At 40.2% G+C, this 18,857-nt stretch overlaps 1 protein-coding gene across 9 annotated transcripts in view; it reads left to right on the top strand.

Annotated features, from left to right (window-relative positions):
• The window catches only part of PLXNB2 (plexin B2), a 259,864-nt gene that overhangs the window by 189,748 nt on the left and 51,259 nt on the right, over positions 1–18,857 (top strand). For all 9 annotated transcript variants that reach the window (XM_080598192.1, XM_080598197.1, XM_080598189.1 and 6 more), the window contains 8 exons: positions 1,078–1,204; positions 3,031–3,181; positions 5,391–5,505; positions 6,224–6,326; positions 6,795–6,896; positions 11,568–11,660; positions 12,845–12,926; positions 17,178–17,350. In XM_080598192.1, the coding sequence (XP_080454318.1) occupies positions 1,078–1,204; positions 3,031–3,181; positions 5,391–5,505; positions 6,224–6,326; positions 6,795–6,896; positions 11,568–11,660; positions 12,845–12,926; positions 17,178–17,350 (946 nt within the window). The remainder of the gene's footprint in view (positions 1–1,077; positions 1,205–3,030; positions 3,182–5,390; positions 5,506–6,223; positions 6,327–6,794; positions 6,897–11,567; positions 11,661–12,844; positions 12,927–17,177; positions 17,351–18,857) is intronic.

Here is an 18,857-nt window from a genome sequence, read left to right as displayed (position 1 = left end):
AATAACTTGAAGTATTAATGATCTTTGAGAACAGGCAAACATGAATTTTTGCATTTGGTAGTATTTCTTCTATCAGAAAAAGAAAAAGAAGTGCATAATTTCTAATGTTTTTCCTACCTGCACCAAGTTCTGTCTCGTGAAGGCATGCAGTGCTTAATTGTGTGTTTAGGGACACATTATATGAATGCAGACTTCGTACGTAAATGGTATCCTTAGGGTAGGGCAGGCAGAACTGTGCAGCAACTGTGCTGTACTGAAGTCCCTGATGAGTTAATAGACTTGTGTTACAGCAGATAGAGATGCTACAGAGTTTTCTCCCAAGCATTGCACAGGATGAAAAGAATATGTATGAGATCCCCCCGACCCTTCGTCAGGCTTTTGTAGCCACATGTGCAGCTTCTGTCCTGCAGCATCTCTCATTTCAATTCTTCCTGTAGGGGAGCTGGGAAAATCTCCCAGTGCTTTTGGTAAGGCTGCACAGCCACTGTTGTCTTCCTGCAATGGCAAGGGTGCCCAGGCAGAAAGAGATCTTAACTAGTGGCAGGAGTCAATAAAACCATTCACCAGGAGAACAGCATTTCCCTGTGCACCCCCGGCAATACTTCTCTGTTGCATTTCTACCCTCATGAATCAGATGTCTTCTTACTGCTAACACATGGGTGTCATCCACTTGAACTACTGAAAAAAACAGTCTGTGCCCACTCCTCCAGGAGTTTGTTATGTATTAAAATGAAGATTAATCAGCCTAGTTTCAGAAGATGGCTCCATTCTCCTTTTGATGCTACGTAAAATATGATTGCGTGTCTATAAGTTTGAGTTGTCTAATCCTAGGTGGTGTGCAACATATACGTGTGTTTCTCCATTTGCTTTTTACATCTCAAACACAGTCAATACTTACTCCATCAATTATTCCTTCAAAAGTCCTCTGATAACAACCTGAATAGTCAATATTAAAGCAAATTCCCAGTCATCTTCTGCTGTAATTTCAGTCTCTAATCTCAGAATTGTTGCATTGTTCACAGAACTGAGTCCAGCTATAATACTGTTTTGCTTTTGTTTTTGTTCCTATTTTGTCAGGTGCACAAAGAGGGCAGACTGTGAAACAGCTGATAAGGAGAACCACTGGCTCTGGAGTCCACGTGGCACGTGCGTTACTATCATTAGTGCAGACCCTCGAAACATGAGTCGCAGAGCCCCTGCTACGGTATGACAGGAAAATGCTTTCCCTACTTGTTCTTAAAACATGCTGATGTGACTACCAGACAAAGGAATATCTGCATTTCTTTATGCATGGTGGTGACAGGAAATACTAAGTGTTTTGGATATCTCAGCCTGTGGTGTTTTTCACAGTGCTCTTTCTTGCCTGCTCTTCTTGTGGGTTGCAGTTCATGTTTTCTCCTAAGAAATGCTCTTTTCACCTTCTCTGTAAACCACAGTGATGCATTAGTGTGGATGACAGAGCACTTAGAGTGAATATTATGCAAGTGTTACACAATATTGTATAGCCCATAAAAGGTAATTGATAGGGGAGATTTCGTGCTGCCCTTGCATCCTCTTTCAGCTTACTTGAGCATAAACTTAAGTAAGTAGCAAAGTCATAAGCTGTTTCTTTAAAATCAGCAGTGGAATTGCCTACACAGCAAAGTTTGCTTGCATACATGGAGGAGGTAAATTCAGCATGCAAAACTGCTCTGTGGCAACAAAACTGAGTGTTTGGAGTGTGACCAAGGTGTAAGAGCTTGCTCTGATTCCAAATGGAGAATGTCAGCGAAGACTGAGGACTTCCTGGTGGTGCTCAGCAAGTAAAATCAGGTTAATTTTGAGTAAAGTAACTAAATGACTTTTGATCCTTCTTAAGCAGAAAGAGATGTTAATTCAAGTTAGTTTAATTTCATTCATAAAGGATGTAAACAGCGTTCTGTTAAGGCCATCTCTATGTTGAACAAAAATGCTAGTAGAATGTAAATAGCCCACTTAAAATCCACACCTCTTCTTAGTTCAGATCTTGTCAACTTGTGTTGACAAGTCTTTGGTGCCTCATATCAGAATATCAAGTAATATCAAAATATCTAAACAACAAAAACAAGCCCAACTTCAAATGAGCATCTGCATGCAACCTTCAATATTACCAGTGTCGCCTTCTTCTCGTGATTACTTTACTCACCAAAAAACATTGCAGCTCATGAGACAGTGGACCAGTTTCAGTGGAAAAAGAATGACTACTATTTCTTTTCATACAAAATGGAAAAAGTTAAACAGTATAATAAACACACCAGAAACATCACATCACATCAAGGAAGGCATCCAAAATTTCATTTCAATATTTTCCTTTTCACTTGCTAAGTTTTCCCTTTCTTGTTTTGTTTGTTTGTTTGTTTGTTTTCCTTTTAGTTTCTAACATGTACACTGTATCGATAATTTCCTTGAAAAGGTTAAGATCTCACCATCACTCTCTCAGAAATTCTTTTTTGGTAGTAACGATAGATATCACGGTTTGTGGGTTTTTTGTTTTGTTTTGTTTTCATGTACATTCACTCTTGTGAAGACCATTTTTCTACTCAGCCCTTTCAAACTCCAGCTTTTCCAGCCTATCCAGCCTTGGTTTCGTTCTTGACTAATAACACCTACGGTTAATGTAATTTTAATTAAGTTCTTCAAGTTTTAAGTGTTAACTGCTCTGTTTACTGTTGCTTAACATGGATGCTGTGTACAAGAACAAAAAGCTGTGGGTGTATCTATACAGACATTTTTGTCCTGATCTAGTGCACTGACAGGACAAGAGGTGTTTGTGACAGTTTAATTCAATGTAGACCCATCTGGAAAAGTGGTAGAAAGATAAGAAGAAAAGATTAGTAGTCGGGAACAAATTAAAATTGAAAAGGAGAACCATCATCTGTGGTACTAGCCAAAATATCACCTTTGGTTGGGAAAAAAAAAAAAAAAACAGCTGAAAATTCGCTGGCCATAAATCATACTGGGCCTTGGTTAATTTCTTTCAAACATTTTACCTTTTTTATACATTGCTTGCAGGTGAAACTGACTGTAAGTCCACTGCCAGCTTTGAACAGCAATGACCAGCTTTTGTGTACATTTGGTGAAACAACCCATCCTGCTCAATTAAATGAAGGGGTTATTATCTGTGGTCCACCTAAAGTAATTCCTCCAACACCAAAAGGTCAAGGTAAAGAAATTTTGCTACCTGCCATGTATAATAAAAGGAAGGAATGCAAACCCCTGTTTCCAATGTGATTCGTTTATATGAACTGCATGCACATTTTTTTCTTCTTCCAGTCCTTTGCCTCAAATAGCCTATTGTTGATCTTTGTCCAGTCAAACATTAATTTGAAAAAAAAAAAAAAAAGTTTTACTCAAACCTTTTCCATTTCACAAGTTGTACCAATCTCCAGTGTTTCTACCTGGAGAAGGGGTGCTGTGTCCCAAACAAGCAAAACCCAACTACTCTAATCTTAATCTAATCACTCCATGTTGTGAAGCCAGAAGAGCAGCATATGCACAAGTTTTCTTTTCTTAGTTTTGCTCTGCTCAGCCGTAGTTCAGTGGCTTGTTTTCTGGTCCATGTCACAAGGTTGTCCTTTCTGTCATAAAACCTGCCTCTTCTACTATGTGCCCTCCAGCTTCTGTAATAGTATGACCAGTGGAAAAATATGCGATCGTATAATTAACGGCTGTATCATTGTTCTGAACCACTGATTATACACTTAAGGTCTGTTGCCAACCATAATTCTTGTGCTGTTTCCTAGATGGTGCTTTATTTGTGCCTTAAGTCCATATATCTTGATACATAAACACATGGGATAAAACCGGTGACACAGCACAGATTGTTATGTGGTCAAATTTAAACAAAAAACAAAAAAGTGTTCTAGCATCCTGTATAGAGGCAGTCTCTGTGGATAGCTTTCTTTTATGTACCAAACCTGCCCTGAAGTGTCAGAGCGGTACTTGGAAGCACTTTTTAAGACAATCTTCGATTCTCTTAAGCAGGTCAGAATCCAGTTTTAGTTGTGCAAAGAGCAATGATGTTAAAATCTCTCTTAAGTTTTAAAATAGCTGGGGTGTGTCAAGGTATCAGACTGTGCAAAGTGATAAAATAGCACTCCTTTACTTAGGGCCAATTCACATTCCCTAAATATTTTGAAAAGTAACACATAGGGAGACTAAGTTGATAAATATGACAGCTTAACTAGAAACCTGTCGGGAATGGCATTAGAGTAACCAAGTCACCTAGAAATACTACACCTCCCTGAGTTTGTCCCACAGGGATCCATCTGAAAGAATGTTCAAAAATAATGTCAAGATGTTCAGAAGCTTGGCAGACACTTCAGCAGAAGGCAGACAGTTATTAACACAGGCAGTGGTTCCTGACAGCATGTGACAAAAAGTCCAGAGCTGACCACTTACTGCTAAAAAACCCTGTTGAGTTTAGAATAACCCAAGTTGCTGGAGTCATGGCCATTCCAAAAGGAATGTGATATTTCTAGAGAAGAGGGATGCTTTTTTTCAGTCCTGTTTTTAGGAAACCCCCTGGCATTTCTACCAGTCCAGAATATTTAACGGGACCCAGTGCAGGCAAAGGTGACTTCCAGTCATGCTGCTGATGGTCTTCAAGAACCTGTTAAAGGAAAGCAGAGTTTGAAGTTGCCCAATAGCTTGTGAAATAGCTTGTCACAAGGGCTTAATGATTTCTGCAAAAGGTATTTCAAACAGCTTCACTGAGGAAAGCACCAGTTTCTAAAGATAAATTTTCCACTCTCAGCTCAGTAATGATCCAGATAAGTACATTTGTGGGGAAATTGCGTATGGCAAACTGAAGATCACAAGTGACTGTAGTAACTTAGCATTGCAAGCATTGTTGGGCATTAACTGCAAGGACCCCTTGTTTCAATTCACATGACAATGACAGTTTTAATCCACAAATGAAACAAGTAATTTTACATGAAGACATATTCATATTTAAGAGAATCTTTGATTTAAAATGACTGTTCTCGTGCCAGTTTTCATCTGTGTTCAGTTACCTTCTCACTCAGTTTTCCGTATGCTTTTAGACTCTTTAATATTCTAGCATGATGATAGTACCACTGAGAAACACTTCCATAAAGCAAAACTATTCTGTAATTTTGCTCCTTCCATTTATCCCATCTCTGCTTTTCTTCTGAAAACCATTTGCTGAAAAATTTTAGAGGTTAAAATGACAAAGCAGGGCTCATAAATCTAAAGTATAAGAGGTCATGAGATCCAGAGTGTCAACTGTGTAGTTAAATATTTGCCTGTCCTATAAAATAATAAAAGTATTATTATTGTATCGTTCTGCTCAAGAGCTAAAGAATTCAACAACCACTTAGATAACTTTTTTTCTTTTTCTTTTGTGATAGATCATGTTTCAGTTACATTACGGTTAACCTTTAGAGAGAATGATATATTTTTTGCATCACATACTTACCCTTTTTATGACTGTGAAGAAGCAATGAATCTGTATGAAAACCAGCCGTAAGTATTTCAGCTTCTTATCTGAGGTGTTTAGTTTCTGTGGCATGGTGTTTCAGATAACTGGCAGCTGAGTTACTGAATCATTTCATAATTAAGCCTTTTTCCAGTGTCTTAATTCCTTTTTTCTTACGCTTTAATGGATTTTAAAAATGGTTGAAGCTGGTAATGTAAAGCACTTGGAATGTGAATATTCATGGCACATACAATTAAAGGCAAGTTCATTGGGCTTCCATCTTTGGTAGTATCTAAAGTATCTGCAGGTGAGCTCTGTGGACATCCATTTACTATGTGTTGCCACAAATGTTAGCTTGGAGCTTTGGGTTATGGTACATTCAAATATGATGATCAAAGCTGACTCTGCCCCCGTCATCTTCCCCACTTGAGATGTTACTGCCCCAGGACAAACAGCCAACTCAAACCCTGCATTATTCAACCTGACGTATGAAGGTTGATCAAGATCGTTTCCTTTCTTCTTGGACCCAGTCTCAAAGTTTGTGAGAGGTGCTATGGTTTTCTGATCCTTGCTTATGTTTGAGAAAAATGTAGCTTTGGGGGGTTCTCAAACTGTTCTTACTATTCGATTTTCGGCTTAATGTAGTAAGGACTCTGTAGCAGATTGATCTACTCTCCATGAATAAAGATGGAATTTAATTTACTTTTTTTGTCAGTGGGGGAAGAAGCCTGACAGTTTGTCATGACTATCATGTTATATTTGTAGATGCTATTCCTGTGCAAGCAATAGATGGAATTGCCAGTGGGACTGGAAGAGACATATCTGTGAAGAGTCCTCTTCAACAGAGGATGTGATCAAACAAAATATGGTAATGTTTAAAAATAAAATTTATTAGGTTTTTATTAGAAAACTTCAATATTTTCTTTGCTTTTTTTCTCATATCCGTTGGTTGAATGGGGGATTTCTAAATGACTCTGTAGTTAACTCCAGAAGTGTGAGATTTTTTTAGTGACACTGCGGGGGTGGGAATTTAAGGGTGTGATTGAGGAGGGGCAGTGAGACTGAATAACTCCTGAAAAGATATTTTTGTTCCTTTTACTATTTTGCTTCAATGGGAGGAACAGGATTTCAAGGCTGGGAAAGATAATCACCCACAGCTTTGACATATGCTGTAGTCATTTTTAGCATGTCTAATTTGAAAGGGTGTAATCAAATCTGTCACTGTATTTTAAGCATGAAGTTCTTTAGAACAATCATTCCATTGTCCGAAGGCCATCGGAGCTTGTTGTGATAAGACTTTTATTTTGAATAATGTGTAAAATGTTTATCTCCCCAGGAAGAAGAATGCCCACAGTTCCTAAACCCTAGCCCACCAATAATACCTATGGAATACCGAACAACAGTGTATTTTGAGGGAAAACATCTAGATTATTATCAGGTAAGCAGATAAATTCAAAGCTAGCTGTCACTTGAATTCCACTTCTCCAGCCACACCCACTCTTAAGGCATTAGTTTCTGTATTTCTGGGTGATTTTGCTCATAGTTCTTCTTAAAGAAGGAAAGGGGCTACACATTTAAGTTTGATATAAGATTGGTTACTGTGGTAGGGTCTCTAAATGTGAAGTCATCACAAAGACAGATCAGAACTGGGCAAAATACTGTAACTGCTAGGTGATTTTTGTTTTAAAGAATTTAAGGTGGACCTCCTCAAACACCTTAAAAATTATTCTTCAGCTATCAAAAGGAGAGGATATTTAGCAAGTCTGAACGTTAAATATCTCTTTCTATTTAAATACTTACTTTTTGATAATTCATATATTAAGCACATAATTCGATGTGCTTAATTCTCTTTCTACTTTTCAAGCAAAAAAAAAATGCACTCAGAAATTACATGCTTTTAGTTTGGGTAAAATCACATTTTGTTCTTTTTTTTTTTTTTAAACCATCAAACCAAAAGATCGGGTATTTTCCAAGTTGTAGCAAAGGTTTCTGTTTCTCAGTACCTGCTTCCAGAAGGTCATTTACAAGGCTTCTAACAAGTGAGAATTTGACTCCAAGTTTTTAATTGTTTTATCACCTGGACATTGCATAAGTGTTAGTGTAGGTGATAAAAACAAATCTTAAAAAACACTTCTTTAGGTGATAGCTTGAGTATAGTTCTTGGTTTCTGTTATTTGTTCCTGTGTTTTCTTCATGTACGTACAAATTAATGATAAATACGCTGGATTGTATTGATTGCTTAAGCCACCAGCCATCTATCAATTGAACAAAGATTCATGTTTTTTGAATGTTTTTTCCCATGTCAAACTGAAGTATTTACACTCTTATAAAGTCTTTCTATCACCTCTCCTATGACTGCCAAGAGAAAGAAAAGGGTAAACAGGACTGTAGTGTAACAACAATATAAGAAGCATGGTCAAAAAAGGCTGAAAAGAAACCCATAAATACTGCAGTCATATCAAAAGCATACTGTGCATGTGGTGCTAAACAAGCATATGTTCAAAAACAAATATTTTTGCTTGAAGACATATAAATATGTTAAAAAAAAAAAAAAAAAGGAAAAAACAGTTGTTGAATTTTATCAGTTATCTGTGATGGCCAGAACTAGCAGGACATCTGGCTGGGTGAACGAGTCTGGTCTGACTTACACTGTGTGCAAGATGCAGCACACAACACTTAGCTTCAGGATTTAAATCAAAAATGTAAGCTTATCGTGGAGAATTCACTCCAGTTTCTTTGTCTTAGCATTGTGAAGAGCTGACAAACTGGTTTCTACACTGGAGGGAAAAGCTTTCCCTGCTCTCTTGATCTAAGTGGAAGAGCGCATTCTCTCTTGAGAACAAACTCAGGGCAGATGCATTATCTAGATGTGCCGAATTTGCCTTTTAGAGGACTCTTTTTCTTAAAGAAGGAGAAACAAGAGAAGGAACCCACAAAGCTAATCTCATTCATCTAGCTTATCATTCTGTGAATAAGCAGTTCAATCTTTCTGAAGTACTAGTAGAGAAAAGAGAAAGAAAATGCCTCTGCCTTTTTTTTTCAGCGGTATCAATTACATTTAACAAAGCCAGACACATACTGAGGGTTTGAATGCTTTGTCATAGAATAGCAACATTTAACAGTTTTCCTACTGACCAGACCAGTATACATTTATTTAACTGGGACCCAGGGAGGCTTACATGGAATTCAGGTGTCTGTAAGAAGTTAGATGGATGGCCCTAGGCTGGAAAGACACTGGAGAGAAACAAGTGTCTAGTGATGTCAGAATTTTTCTTAGGTGATAGCCAAGTGGAAACATCATCTCTATCATGGGAGCAGCCCTATGTATCCTGGTATAGAGGTACATTTTTACAACAAAATAATAATGCCTTCAGTGCCAGGACTTGAACAGGCACACACAGTGTCTATAGCTATATGCACAGACCTCTAAGGATATGTGAAAATAGACAAATGAAATAGTTGTAATTATACAGGCACTCGTTCCGATGTTATCAAACTATCTGAAGCAATAACTTCAATTACTGAATGTTCATTTGAGTAATGGGATAACCTACACTCAATAAACCTCTCGTGGAGGGCAGGGTGGCTCAGAAGAGTATGGACAGATCTTTTACAGGGGTTGGCACACAGCCCACATGCAAAATAGGATGTGGCTTCTCACATGGGTGATTTTGTCACAGGACATCTTGGGCATTATGATGTATGGAGGTAGCAGTTGTGCAGCCATGAGCACATTTAAGGTCTTTGTTGATTAGGACATTGGTATATATCAGGTTTCCTCCTATTGTCCTTGCCTTCGTTGTTGCTTAGGAAAAGGTGATCAGCAAAAAACGAATGTTCTGTTGTTACTTTGAATTACTAGCTCTATTATCTTAGCTTAATCTGTGCTTTGTTTAAAAGAGCATGCACAGCCTTCCTAACCATGGGTAAGCACACTGGTCGGTGTCATGCATGTAAACATCTCTACTTGTAAAGGAAGATTAGCAGTTAAAGTTTTGGCTTATCCCAGTGAGTAGGTTATGTGGATAGCTTCTGAAACTGCTATTGCAGAACTCAAGGTTGAAGAATAAATTCACAATTTTTATATACACCTCTTAACTTGTGAACACTTACAGTACAATGAATAAATCTCATCGTGAGAGCCTTTGCTGGAGGCAAATAGTCTAAAAGAAGAGAAGCTGTTGACTGTTCTTCTGACCCTCCCTCCTCTAAAAGAATTTGACTAGGAAGCAGAAGTAAATCCAGGCTGTCATTGTTCTCTTGGGAATAGCCACATCCAGAACAAGCAGCTGAGGGGCACTGAAGGAAAGTTTAATATTGATCAATTGTATTGCGTGCAAGAGACATTCTCCAGCTAAGTCCTTGAAAGACTGGCACAGTAGAAGAGAAGGATATACCAGCATCAAGATCACCTTATTAGCTCTCAGAAGATTTTAGTTATAAGTAACTTCCCATTTGGATTTGTCTTTGCCATGCGTGTCAGATGCATAACCTGCTTCTCAATGTTTACTGCATGTCTCTTCTAGCACCCAGGCTGCTGAATAGAGCTGTGGCCTCCTGCTAGAGAGCCTAGCATTGCAGCTCCTACCTGCCATTCACTCCAGGTGGCAGCCATCACGCGCTTCGAAGGTCCCCTCTTCTTCCAACGTGGTCTGCTAAGCATGTGGGAAAGCTTTACACTGCAGCAGCAGAATTTGAACACTTTTTAAAACATATGATATATTGAAATGTAGAACAGGGAAAGTGAAGCAGTGTTCTTCAAAAAAAGAGGTTTGTAAGGTGCTTTAAAACTTGGACATATACATTTTCTGTAAAACAGAAAGTGCAGAAAAGGCTTTCCAGAGCTCAGCAGCTCATTTTCTGTATGCAGCTTCTGAGGAGGAAGAAGTAAATGGTCTGTTTCCCTCTGTAACATAAACCTCTGAGAGACTGGAGTCAGGTCCTTTGCCGGGTTAAGTACATGCTTCTCCTCAGCCCCAAACCTTGGTGGGCTCTGGTGTCCAGAGCGAAGGAGCGATAAGAAAGGTTTCCACTTCGCTACTTAGATAAACCAGGTCTGTGAGTTACCAGCAATACCAGCATTAAAGTAGCTACAAATAAACAGGATAAGATCTACATCCCTCATAGGCAAGGTTATACTTTCTAACCCTCAGAGCAGGAAAGAGGAAGCAAGTTACCAAAAAATTTTTTGCCATATGCTCTGAGATTCAAGTGGTTCAGGTTGAAAGCAGGGCCTAGAAAGCTTTAAAGGTGAAGGTGGTTGTGTAGCCCTGTGGACTCTGCTTTCTTCAGTCTTTACCAACAGTACTGTCTAAAGATATCCTTGCCACTTGTTTCTTTCTCAGGGTCTTCTAGCAAAACTATTTGGACAGCTGTTCTGTGGGCCAGGATGGGAGACAGACCCAGCACAGAAACAGCGCCATGGGTTTCGCTTTCTAGCTAGCTCGGGCCCTTGAGTAAGAACAGCCGTGCTGAGAGTTGTGCCAGTGCTGCTCAAGTTGCTATGTGCTACAGCCTCGGGGCAGGAATGAATGGATTTGGGACACAGGGAGAAGAGAGGGGAAGAAGGTTTGTAGGAGGCAGGAATACCCTTAAGCTGGTGCTGCCATCAAAGACTATCTTGTGAAAACACAGCTGGAGTCTTGGTGAAGCAGGAAAAACAAAACCAGCAAGGTCTGAGAGATGCTCATTCCTTTCTCCCGTGTAATTCTTACATTCCTGCTCTGCCCAGAATCCCCACAGAGAAAACCTTAAAGGGCAGAACTCCTGCAGTTCTGCTAATGACACATCTGATGTGTGAAGCCATCCAGCTTTCATGTGTCTTGGCTTTTCCTTACTGCTCCCTGAAACCAAGTGCTAGATGTGTTCTTGCTTTATTCATACTGCTTGGGTGCTTGCGCCTTAAGGGAATGTTGGAGGGGAGCAGCAAAGCAGCAGATTGCACTGGCTGGATGTTTCACCAGCTTTGTTTTCAGGTGACGACTTTAACTGGTTAGCCTTCTCCATTTGATCTTATTACTTCCAGTGCTGAACAGCATATTGCCTGGTGATATTTTGTTGCGCTTGGTAATGCTGTAAAAATTCTAAGCTGAACTCCTCTCTTCCACAGGACAAAAAGTTTGTGGTTGGAAACAGACAATTTGAATTCGAAACTGTTGTTGATGAATCGGCAGATGGAAATTTTTCATTCGTGACTAAAGAGGTAAATGCAAAAAAAATGGTCCACCTACCAAATATATTCTGTTCTTATAGTCCTGTTCCAGTATACACCTGTGTCTGGAAATATGTCATACTGGTTTCACTCAGAGAAGAAAGTCATCTCTGGTGGAGATTCTCCATTGGTGGTAGCAATCAAAGGCAGGAGCTTTGGCTCAGTGTTCCTAATGTTTCTTCTTAAGGCTCTGAATCTTTATCCTACTTTTTATCTGTGCAATCAGTGGATTCGTTGAACTGTCCCTGGATGAATATGGGACCATCACTCCTTTATTCTCCACTTCTTACACAATCCGGTGAAATCATTGAGGATGAAAGATGAGCATTTCAGAATTCTCCCTCTCCACACGCCAGTTAATCATCTTTCCCATCACATATTTTTTATATCTGTAAAAATGGGAATGGTAACAGTATGTTGTTGTTTGGCTACTTACTAGTTGTGCACCTTTCACTCTGGTTTCTGTCTTTACAGAGAAAGGAAATAGTATTCAAAAAAAAACAAAGTCTACCATGTTCAAAGTTAAAGTCACAAATGTTATGCTGACTTTAACCTTTATGTCGTATCAGCTTGCTAAGAGAGTGGTTTTGAGAACTAATTAACATTTATGCAACATTTGAGTCTAGCACAAATAATTCCCTTTATAAAGCCAGTATATTTTCCTTTGCTGTTTTTCTTTCCCACCTGTTGTTATTGCTGCTGTCTTTCAGCCTGAGTAGAAGCCCATGTCTTGGAGCAAGTAAACCTTTGGCTGTAACGAGGGGGCTGCAGTGCAAAAGATGCAAGAGATTTCCCCTCTGTGTAGTGTGATCCTGCCATGGCCATGGAAATAATGGGGCCAGATGGTGTGGGAAGGGAGAACTCAGCAGGGTCAGCAGCTATTTACTGCCACTGAACAGTACCCTAGCTGCTTGGATACTTATAACCAAACATAAATTAAATTAATGAAAAATAAGTATTCGGATATTGCTCTCCTGTGGTACTTGAAAATTCTGATTGTGAAGGATTAGGTTCATTAAAACATTTTTTTCTATAAATATATTTGGCCAAGGTGAAAAAAGAACATATGGTTTTGGATAGTTTCTGAAATCTTCACAGCTTTGATTACCGACTATCACAGAAGGTAAGAAATACACCTTGCAAAATTAATATCTCCATTGTGTTGTCTTTTTCAGTTCTCCTATAGCGCAAATGAAACCGTACAACTTAATTTATCCATAAGAACAAGCAAAGTCAAGATTGACAGCAAACTGATGGGTAAGTACAAAATGCGGGAGTAAAGAGAGGTTAATTACAGTAAACAGAAATCTATTTATAATTTTGGAGTCATGGATAAGAATGTTACCTTTCTAGATTTTACTGGTTTTGTTGAAACAATCAAATCTGACAGATCAAAAGTTATTAATATGAAACTCACACCAGTGTTTTATGTATTTAAGGCTGTTTTGAAGATGTTGCCAGTATTTTCAAGTTTGATTTTTCTCTGAAAGGCAATATTAATAGCAAAGCTTCGCAGTTCAAGCATACTTCAGCAGTTAGGTTTTTAAATGGCCATTTTCCTTCCACACCCTCCAAAATGAACTTGCTCCCTCTGATAGCAGAAAAGTGATTTTTCTTACTGCCACTCGTCTGGACTTCACCTCAAGTCTGCACTTTCAGCTGTCTCAGCTCCTAAGTGGCAGCTTAGGCAGTCTTTGTTTCTGCTGGCAGTCAGCAATACACTGTGTGCTTCCATCTCATTACTTTATTCATTTATTTCTATGGCAACAAAAAGTATATTTAGTATATAGCACAAATAAAGACTTGGACTCCGATATAGATCGCTTATTTATTTATTTTTACTTCTTTCAACCTACAACGATGAAGCAGTTATGTCTGTGGGTCTAGTCCGGTGCTGAGGTGGGAAAGCTCTGTTAAAATCAGCGGAGCAGTTCTGGGAAGTGGGACCTGCCTGGCACTTCTTTGGACTGACGTTTAAGGCACAGTCTTGGAAAAACAGCAGAGCAACACACTTACTACTCGTGTGATGAGTCAACATCAGGAAAACTAATACTGCCCCAAAGTAAATTCCCCTACAGATTAAGTCTTCAGACTGTATTTTTCCATCTGTACAATACTTAAATTGATCCCGTGTCACATTGGCAGCATAGAAGTATGTTTTCAGAGGATTTTCCCTATGGCTTTTTGTACAGTGCTGGAAGCACTTAAAAGAGGACATGGCATGCATGTTATGGGGAGGTCATATTGTGGTCTCACAGTGTCTTCATTTCCATTTTAAAGGCTGTGGTGTTTAAAATCACAGAATTTTGACCAAATGTTCCCAACATCTTTTTCCCAGTCTGGGGGAAAAAAAATAGAAAAAAAAGAAGAAAGGTTATCATTTGAATCAAAACATAGAACCCTTACAAGAGGGGAATTGAAAAATTATCAACAAATGTCTCATCTCTTTTTATTATAAAAGACTTTTTAATCTAAATTCTCTCCTGCTTTAAAATTTCCTTGCCATATGAAATCCAGAGCATAGTGTTTTTTACGCATCTTGAAAAGAATTGACTTTGGGTATGTGGTTGCTGCTCAGAAGCACCTTTGAACTTGCCAGTCAAAGAACCCTTTCTTTGTATGACACTTAGCGAATACTAAGTTACGATAATGCTTTTACATCTCGAGCCATTGGGGTGCTGAACGGTATGACATCCAATATATCCCTTTTATCCTTCGTCCTTTTTATCAATGATTTCACAGCTGGCGTCTCAAGGTGATGGATAAGAGTCTGAATCTAATGAGTGGCTTGCTGCTGGTACATTTAATGAGCTGATCAGTGAACAAGGGGAGTGTTTAATGCTTTAAGGCTGTAGCTGTCTCTGCAATGGGATGTGAGGGACACCAAGACGTGGCAGTGCTAACATTGTTTATGGAGGGATGGGATGAAATTCCCTCTCCAGCCAATGAAGTACAACACAGCGATGCTGTAGGCGTGCTCCCGTGCTTTGCTAGATGGTCATGTGGCGGTGTGGGTGGGCAATGCAGGGTTTAGGAAGGCAAAGGGAAGAAGGAAGGATTTGTTTAACAATATTACCTGTCCAGGTTTCTGTGCAGTAGCAGCCTCGCTGAGTGCTGGATTAAGGAAGCAAACTGGTGCATGGGCATGAGGACACTCTTCCTTGCTGCTGCCAGTGCTGTCTCTCCTGTCAATACAACAAAACTGATGTATCCAGGCTGTCTCAGACTTTTCCCCATCACCACATTCATATCCAACACCCAGAGTGAAGAGTTAACACACAAACTATTGGCTTATGTTTGTTAACTCGGTGACTTCCACGCTGATGTGCTCAGTATATGGAGCAAATAATGCTACTCCTACTTTGTGCTCATCGATTCCTTGTAAATTTAAGAGAGGAACTGAACCAAATGCATGCTTTTTCTCATTGATTTATTGATACTAACGCCAAAGTCTCTCGGCTTTGCGTGCACCTCCAATGATAGCTTGTCTGAATGTGGCCTGGCAAAGCTGCTTGATAGCAAGTGGATATGCTGACTAGATGTAAGAAGAGTTAAAAGCGGTCTTCACTGTTGCATTAATTCTTCAGTGTAAGGGAGGAAATAAAATCATGCTATTCTGCTAAAGACTGTAACTGTGACACTGAATGCAAGGTTTTGAAATATGCAGCATTTAGAAAAAAACTGCCCTTATGGGGTTGTATGCTGTCATGCAAAAGGCAGAAAGACTGTAGTGAAATTTTGGGCATCTGTAATAATTGTTCAGAGCTAGCAGGGGAATAAGGGCACTGCTGGAAAATAATGGAAAACCAGCATTACCTTTTTACTTTTTCATTTCAGTAGGAATTTGACATGGCATCCTCTTAGAATTAGATTTTAAAAGCTGCCTCTGCTGCTATTATCTAGGATATTACATGCATTGAAACGTTAGGGACTGGAGGGTGGTTTTGCTGGTGTCCTTCCTAGCATCCTGCTCCTCTGAGAATAAAAGCCTTCTTTAAATAGACATTTTTTATGGCCTTTACCACATGCAATCTCAAAGGGATTACCCCAGTCTCTTACCCACCTCTGGTCACCTCCATTTATGTCGGTTTGCTTACTGCATCCATAAGGATGAACCTCCTTAGGGAAAAAACAATGTCACTAAGGGTACCATTTCTTGAGGCTTAATGAGCTAAAACAGTTAATGGCCGCTGGAAAGGGGAGATGTTGATTCTCTGTCGTGTACTCCCCACTCCCATCTGTGAGCACATTTAACACTTGAAAGAGCACAGGAGGAAACCTGGATAGTTTTCTGCTCTTCTGGTAAGTTAAGCTGATTTACAAAAGCACTCAACAAGTGCCAGAGCCTCGGTGACAGAGGGTGAGGCTGCATGGCCAGAAAAGCAGGGCAGCCAAAAGGCACAGAGAAGCAGCATAAAAGGAGGGAGCAAGAAGCTCCCCTCTTTATGATAACCAGCTCACCTACCCAAGGAAGTACAGCACTCACATGCTGAATAATCTATGCCGCATGCACGCTTCCCCACAGAAACGTGTGACATCTTTTCAGTCTGTTTCTTCTGGGCTAGCTCTCAAGTGCATCTCTTAATGTTTTCTTGCAAGGCCAGGCTTTCCTTATGGTGCTGAACCACCAGCTATGTCTGAAGGCTTTCCATCCACTTGGCAAAATTAATTTTGTTCAGTGACTGTGCATCATACTGGAGATTGACAGGGGCCAAAATAAGCTTAGTGTCTGGGACAGCTGGTGCTTGGTTCACCAGTAGGAGAGGTGCGACTGTCAGACCTGATCTCTTGGTTTTGAAGAACTGGCATTAAACCCCACTGCAGAAGGAATAAGGCACATGTCAGGGTGGCAACTCCAGGCAAAGGGGAAATTGAAAGTGAGGAAATGGAGAAGAATGGAGAAACAAAGAGGTATTAACTTGGACAAAGGATAACACTTCAGGAAGTGTTGACTTTATATTCAGTTCAGGTTTTAGTGATGAGTTTGGAAAGGTCCAAATGTCCTGTAAACAGCCCACAAAGGCAGCTCTCTTCTTTTAAATACGCGATTGGCAGGGGTCCCACGCCAGCTGATGTCTGTCCCCAGTGACACCCCCGGGGACTAAGCGGCTTTCCACGTCTGGCTCCTGGTGCACCAGGAGGACCTGCTCGTCGGAGCTGGTCTTCAAACAGTCGCATAGCCAGGTTCATTAAGGATGGTCAAAGAAAGGACTTTGGGCTCAAAAGTTTTGACAAAGTCTGAGTGACAAAACTGTGTTTGGGTTCTACTGGGCAGCTTGTTTGTACTCTGCACGTGGACGGTGTTGAGAGTTTTCTGCAAAGTCCAGCAAAAAATAAGGTTTTCTCCCAGCAGCATTCAGGGGTTCAGTACATAGTGTGCATGTTCTTCACAGGACCAAGCTGAGCAATGGGTGTCTTTGTACATAAGATTAGATTTCCTTCGATAATACACTGAATATCCTTGAAACAGAGGGAAGTGTCTAAGTGCATTCTCCATTCCTATTTCAGTGACCCTGTACAACTGCTCTTACGGGCGAAGTGACTGCAGTCTGTGCCTCGCAGCCCATCAAGACTACAAGTGTGTCTGGTGTCAAGAAGATGGCAAGCCGAGCAAGTGTGTGTATGGCAAGCTCTGTCATGGTAGTCCCACTGCCACATGTCCTCATCCGGAAATCACTCGCGTAAGATTGCTTTTGTTCTTCTTCTGACCAGTGCATTATTTTTCAGCAGAAAGCATCCAAGCAAGCTCATACTGAAAGGCGTTTTTTTTTTTTTTTCTTTTCCTAGGGTGTTAAGTAAGCCTCTGAAATAGCTGCATGGAAATAATGCCAGTAGTGATGTGTGTGAGAGATTTAGAAAGAGTCACAATAAAAGAGACTGAATGGAGTCTTTGAGACTCACTGGTTTTTAAGCCATGGCCTCTCTGTGCTATAAGCCAGCATACCCTTAAACATGGCACTTGAAGCTTGGGAATAAACATGGGCTTTTCTTCTCTCCCACAGTTCTACCTGAAATAAATCTATAAAAGAGGATCACCATGCACTCAGCTGCAAACACTTAACAGGCTCACTAACAGGCCTCAAACTTGACTTTATACACAGCATTTAATAAGGGAGCTGGTTCTTTCTGCACCACGATTTGTTTTCCTGGTGTCAGTGATACTGCCCAGTCCCCACTGGGATGCAACCCAAGGCTGTAGAAGTTGGATGTGAGAAGTCAGAGGGGCCCAATGCACAGCTTTTACTGGGCAGTGGGTCTGCGGTGGGAGCATCCCCCTGGGGTGAAGGAAGAGCCTTATTCTACGCTGGTGGATCAGCAGCCAAAGCAAGAAGTGATAAACTCTCATCTGCTTTCAGCAGTTGCTTTTTGGCAACAAACCAAATGCTGTTTTTCTGGGCATAACAGCCTAGAAAACAGTGTAGATACATACTTCCACTGATCACATCTAAATTACTGCGACAGTGGCATCAGTACCTTGAAACCCACACATGCCATTTGATAAGGACGTATCCCCAGCTATCACAAAATGCGGTAGTGATGTGACAGAGGCCCAGAGTCATAACGGGGGTGTTTCACTCCAATCAGATCATTAACAGTTTAAGTCTGAAACCTGTGCTTCGTGCTGGCAGAGACACGATGAGTCTCTCCTGAGGCTATGCAGCTAGAGGTGCAGTGTGGGTACAGCCAGAATGGTAGCACGATGGGTGAAATTGGCTGTGATGCTATTTTTGAGAAGAAATGGCAGGTAAATATTTGAAGTCTGCCAAGGAAGGTAGATTTCCTGAAATCTTGACAGAAAGTGTAGAGAAGGATTCTTCTATAATGCCTGTGCCCTGGTAAAGCTGATGTGAGTGGGAAGGAAAAGAAAAACAAAGGAATATAAGAGTGATACTGTTTGTACGTGATTACAGGTTAAATACTTACAATGTTGTGATATATTAGTTTTTTCAAGGCTTTCGTTAGGTTCAAATTTGAACAAAATATTTGGAAACAGCTATAGACACTGCTGAGTCATTTTTCAGCTACTTTATTTATGCACTGAGTGCAAAGGGATGGCCATGGGCAAAGGATCCAGTTTTAGTAATTAAGTAATTTAGAAACCGGGAAAATAGAGCAAGTGATTCTGGAGCTGAACTGGTCAGCAGGCAGCAGCAGCAGCCATGTGCCTGTGCTCAGACTTGCTTAGTT

This window comes from Anser brachyrhynchus (assembly GCF_964034855.1).
Source record: "Anser brachyrhynchus genome assembly, chromosome: 1".
Classification (NCBI taxonomy): Eukaryota; Metazoa; Chordata; class Aves; order Anseriformes; family Anatidae; genus Anser; species Anser brachyrhynchus.
This window is presented reverse-complemented; position numbering and strand designations above follow the sequence as displayed.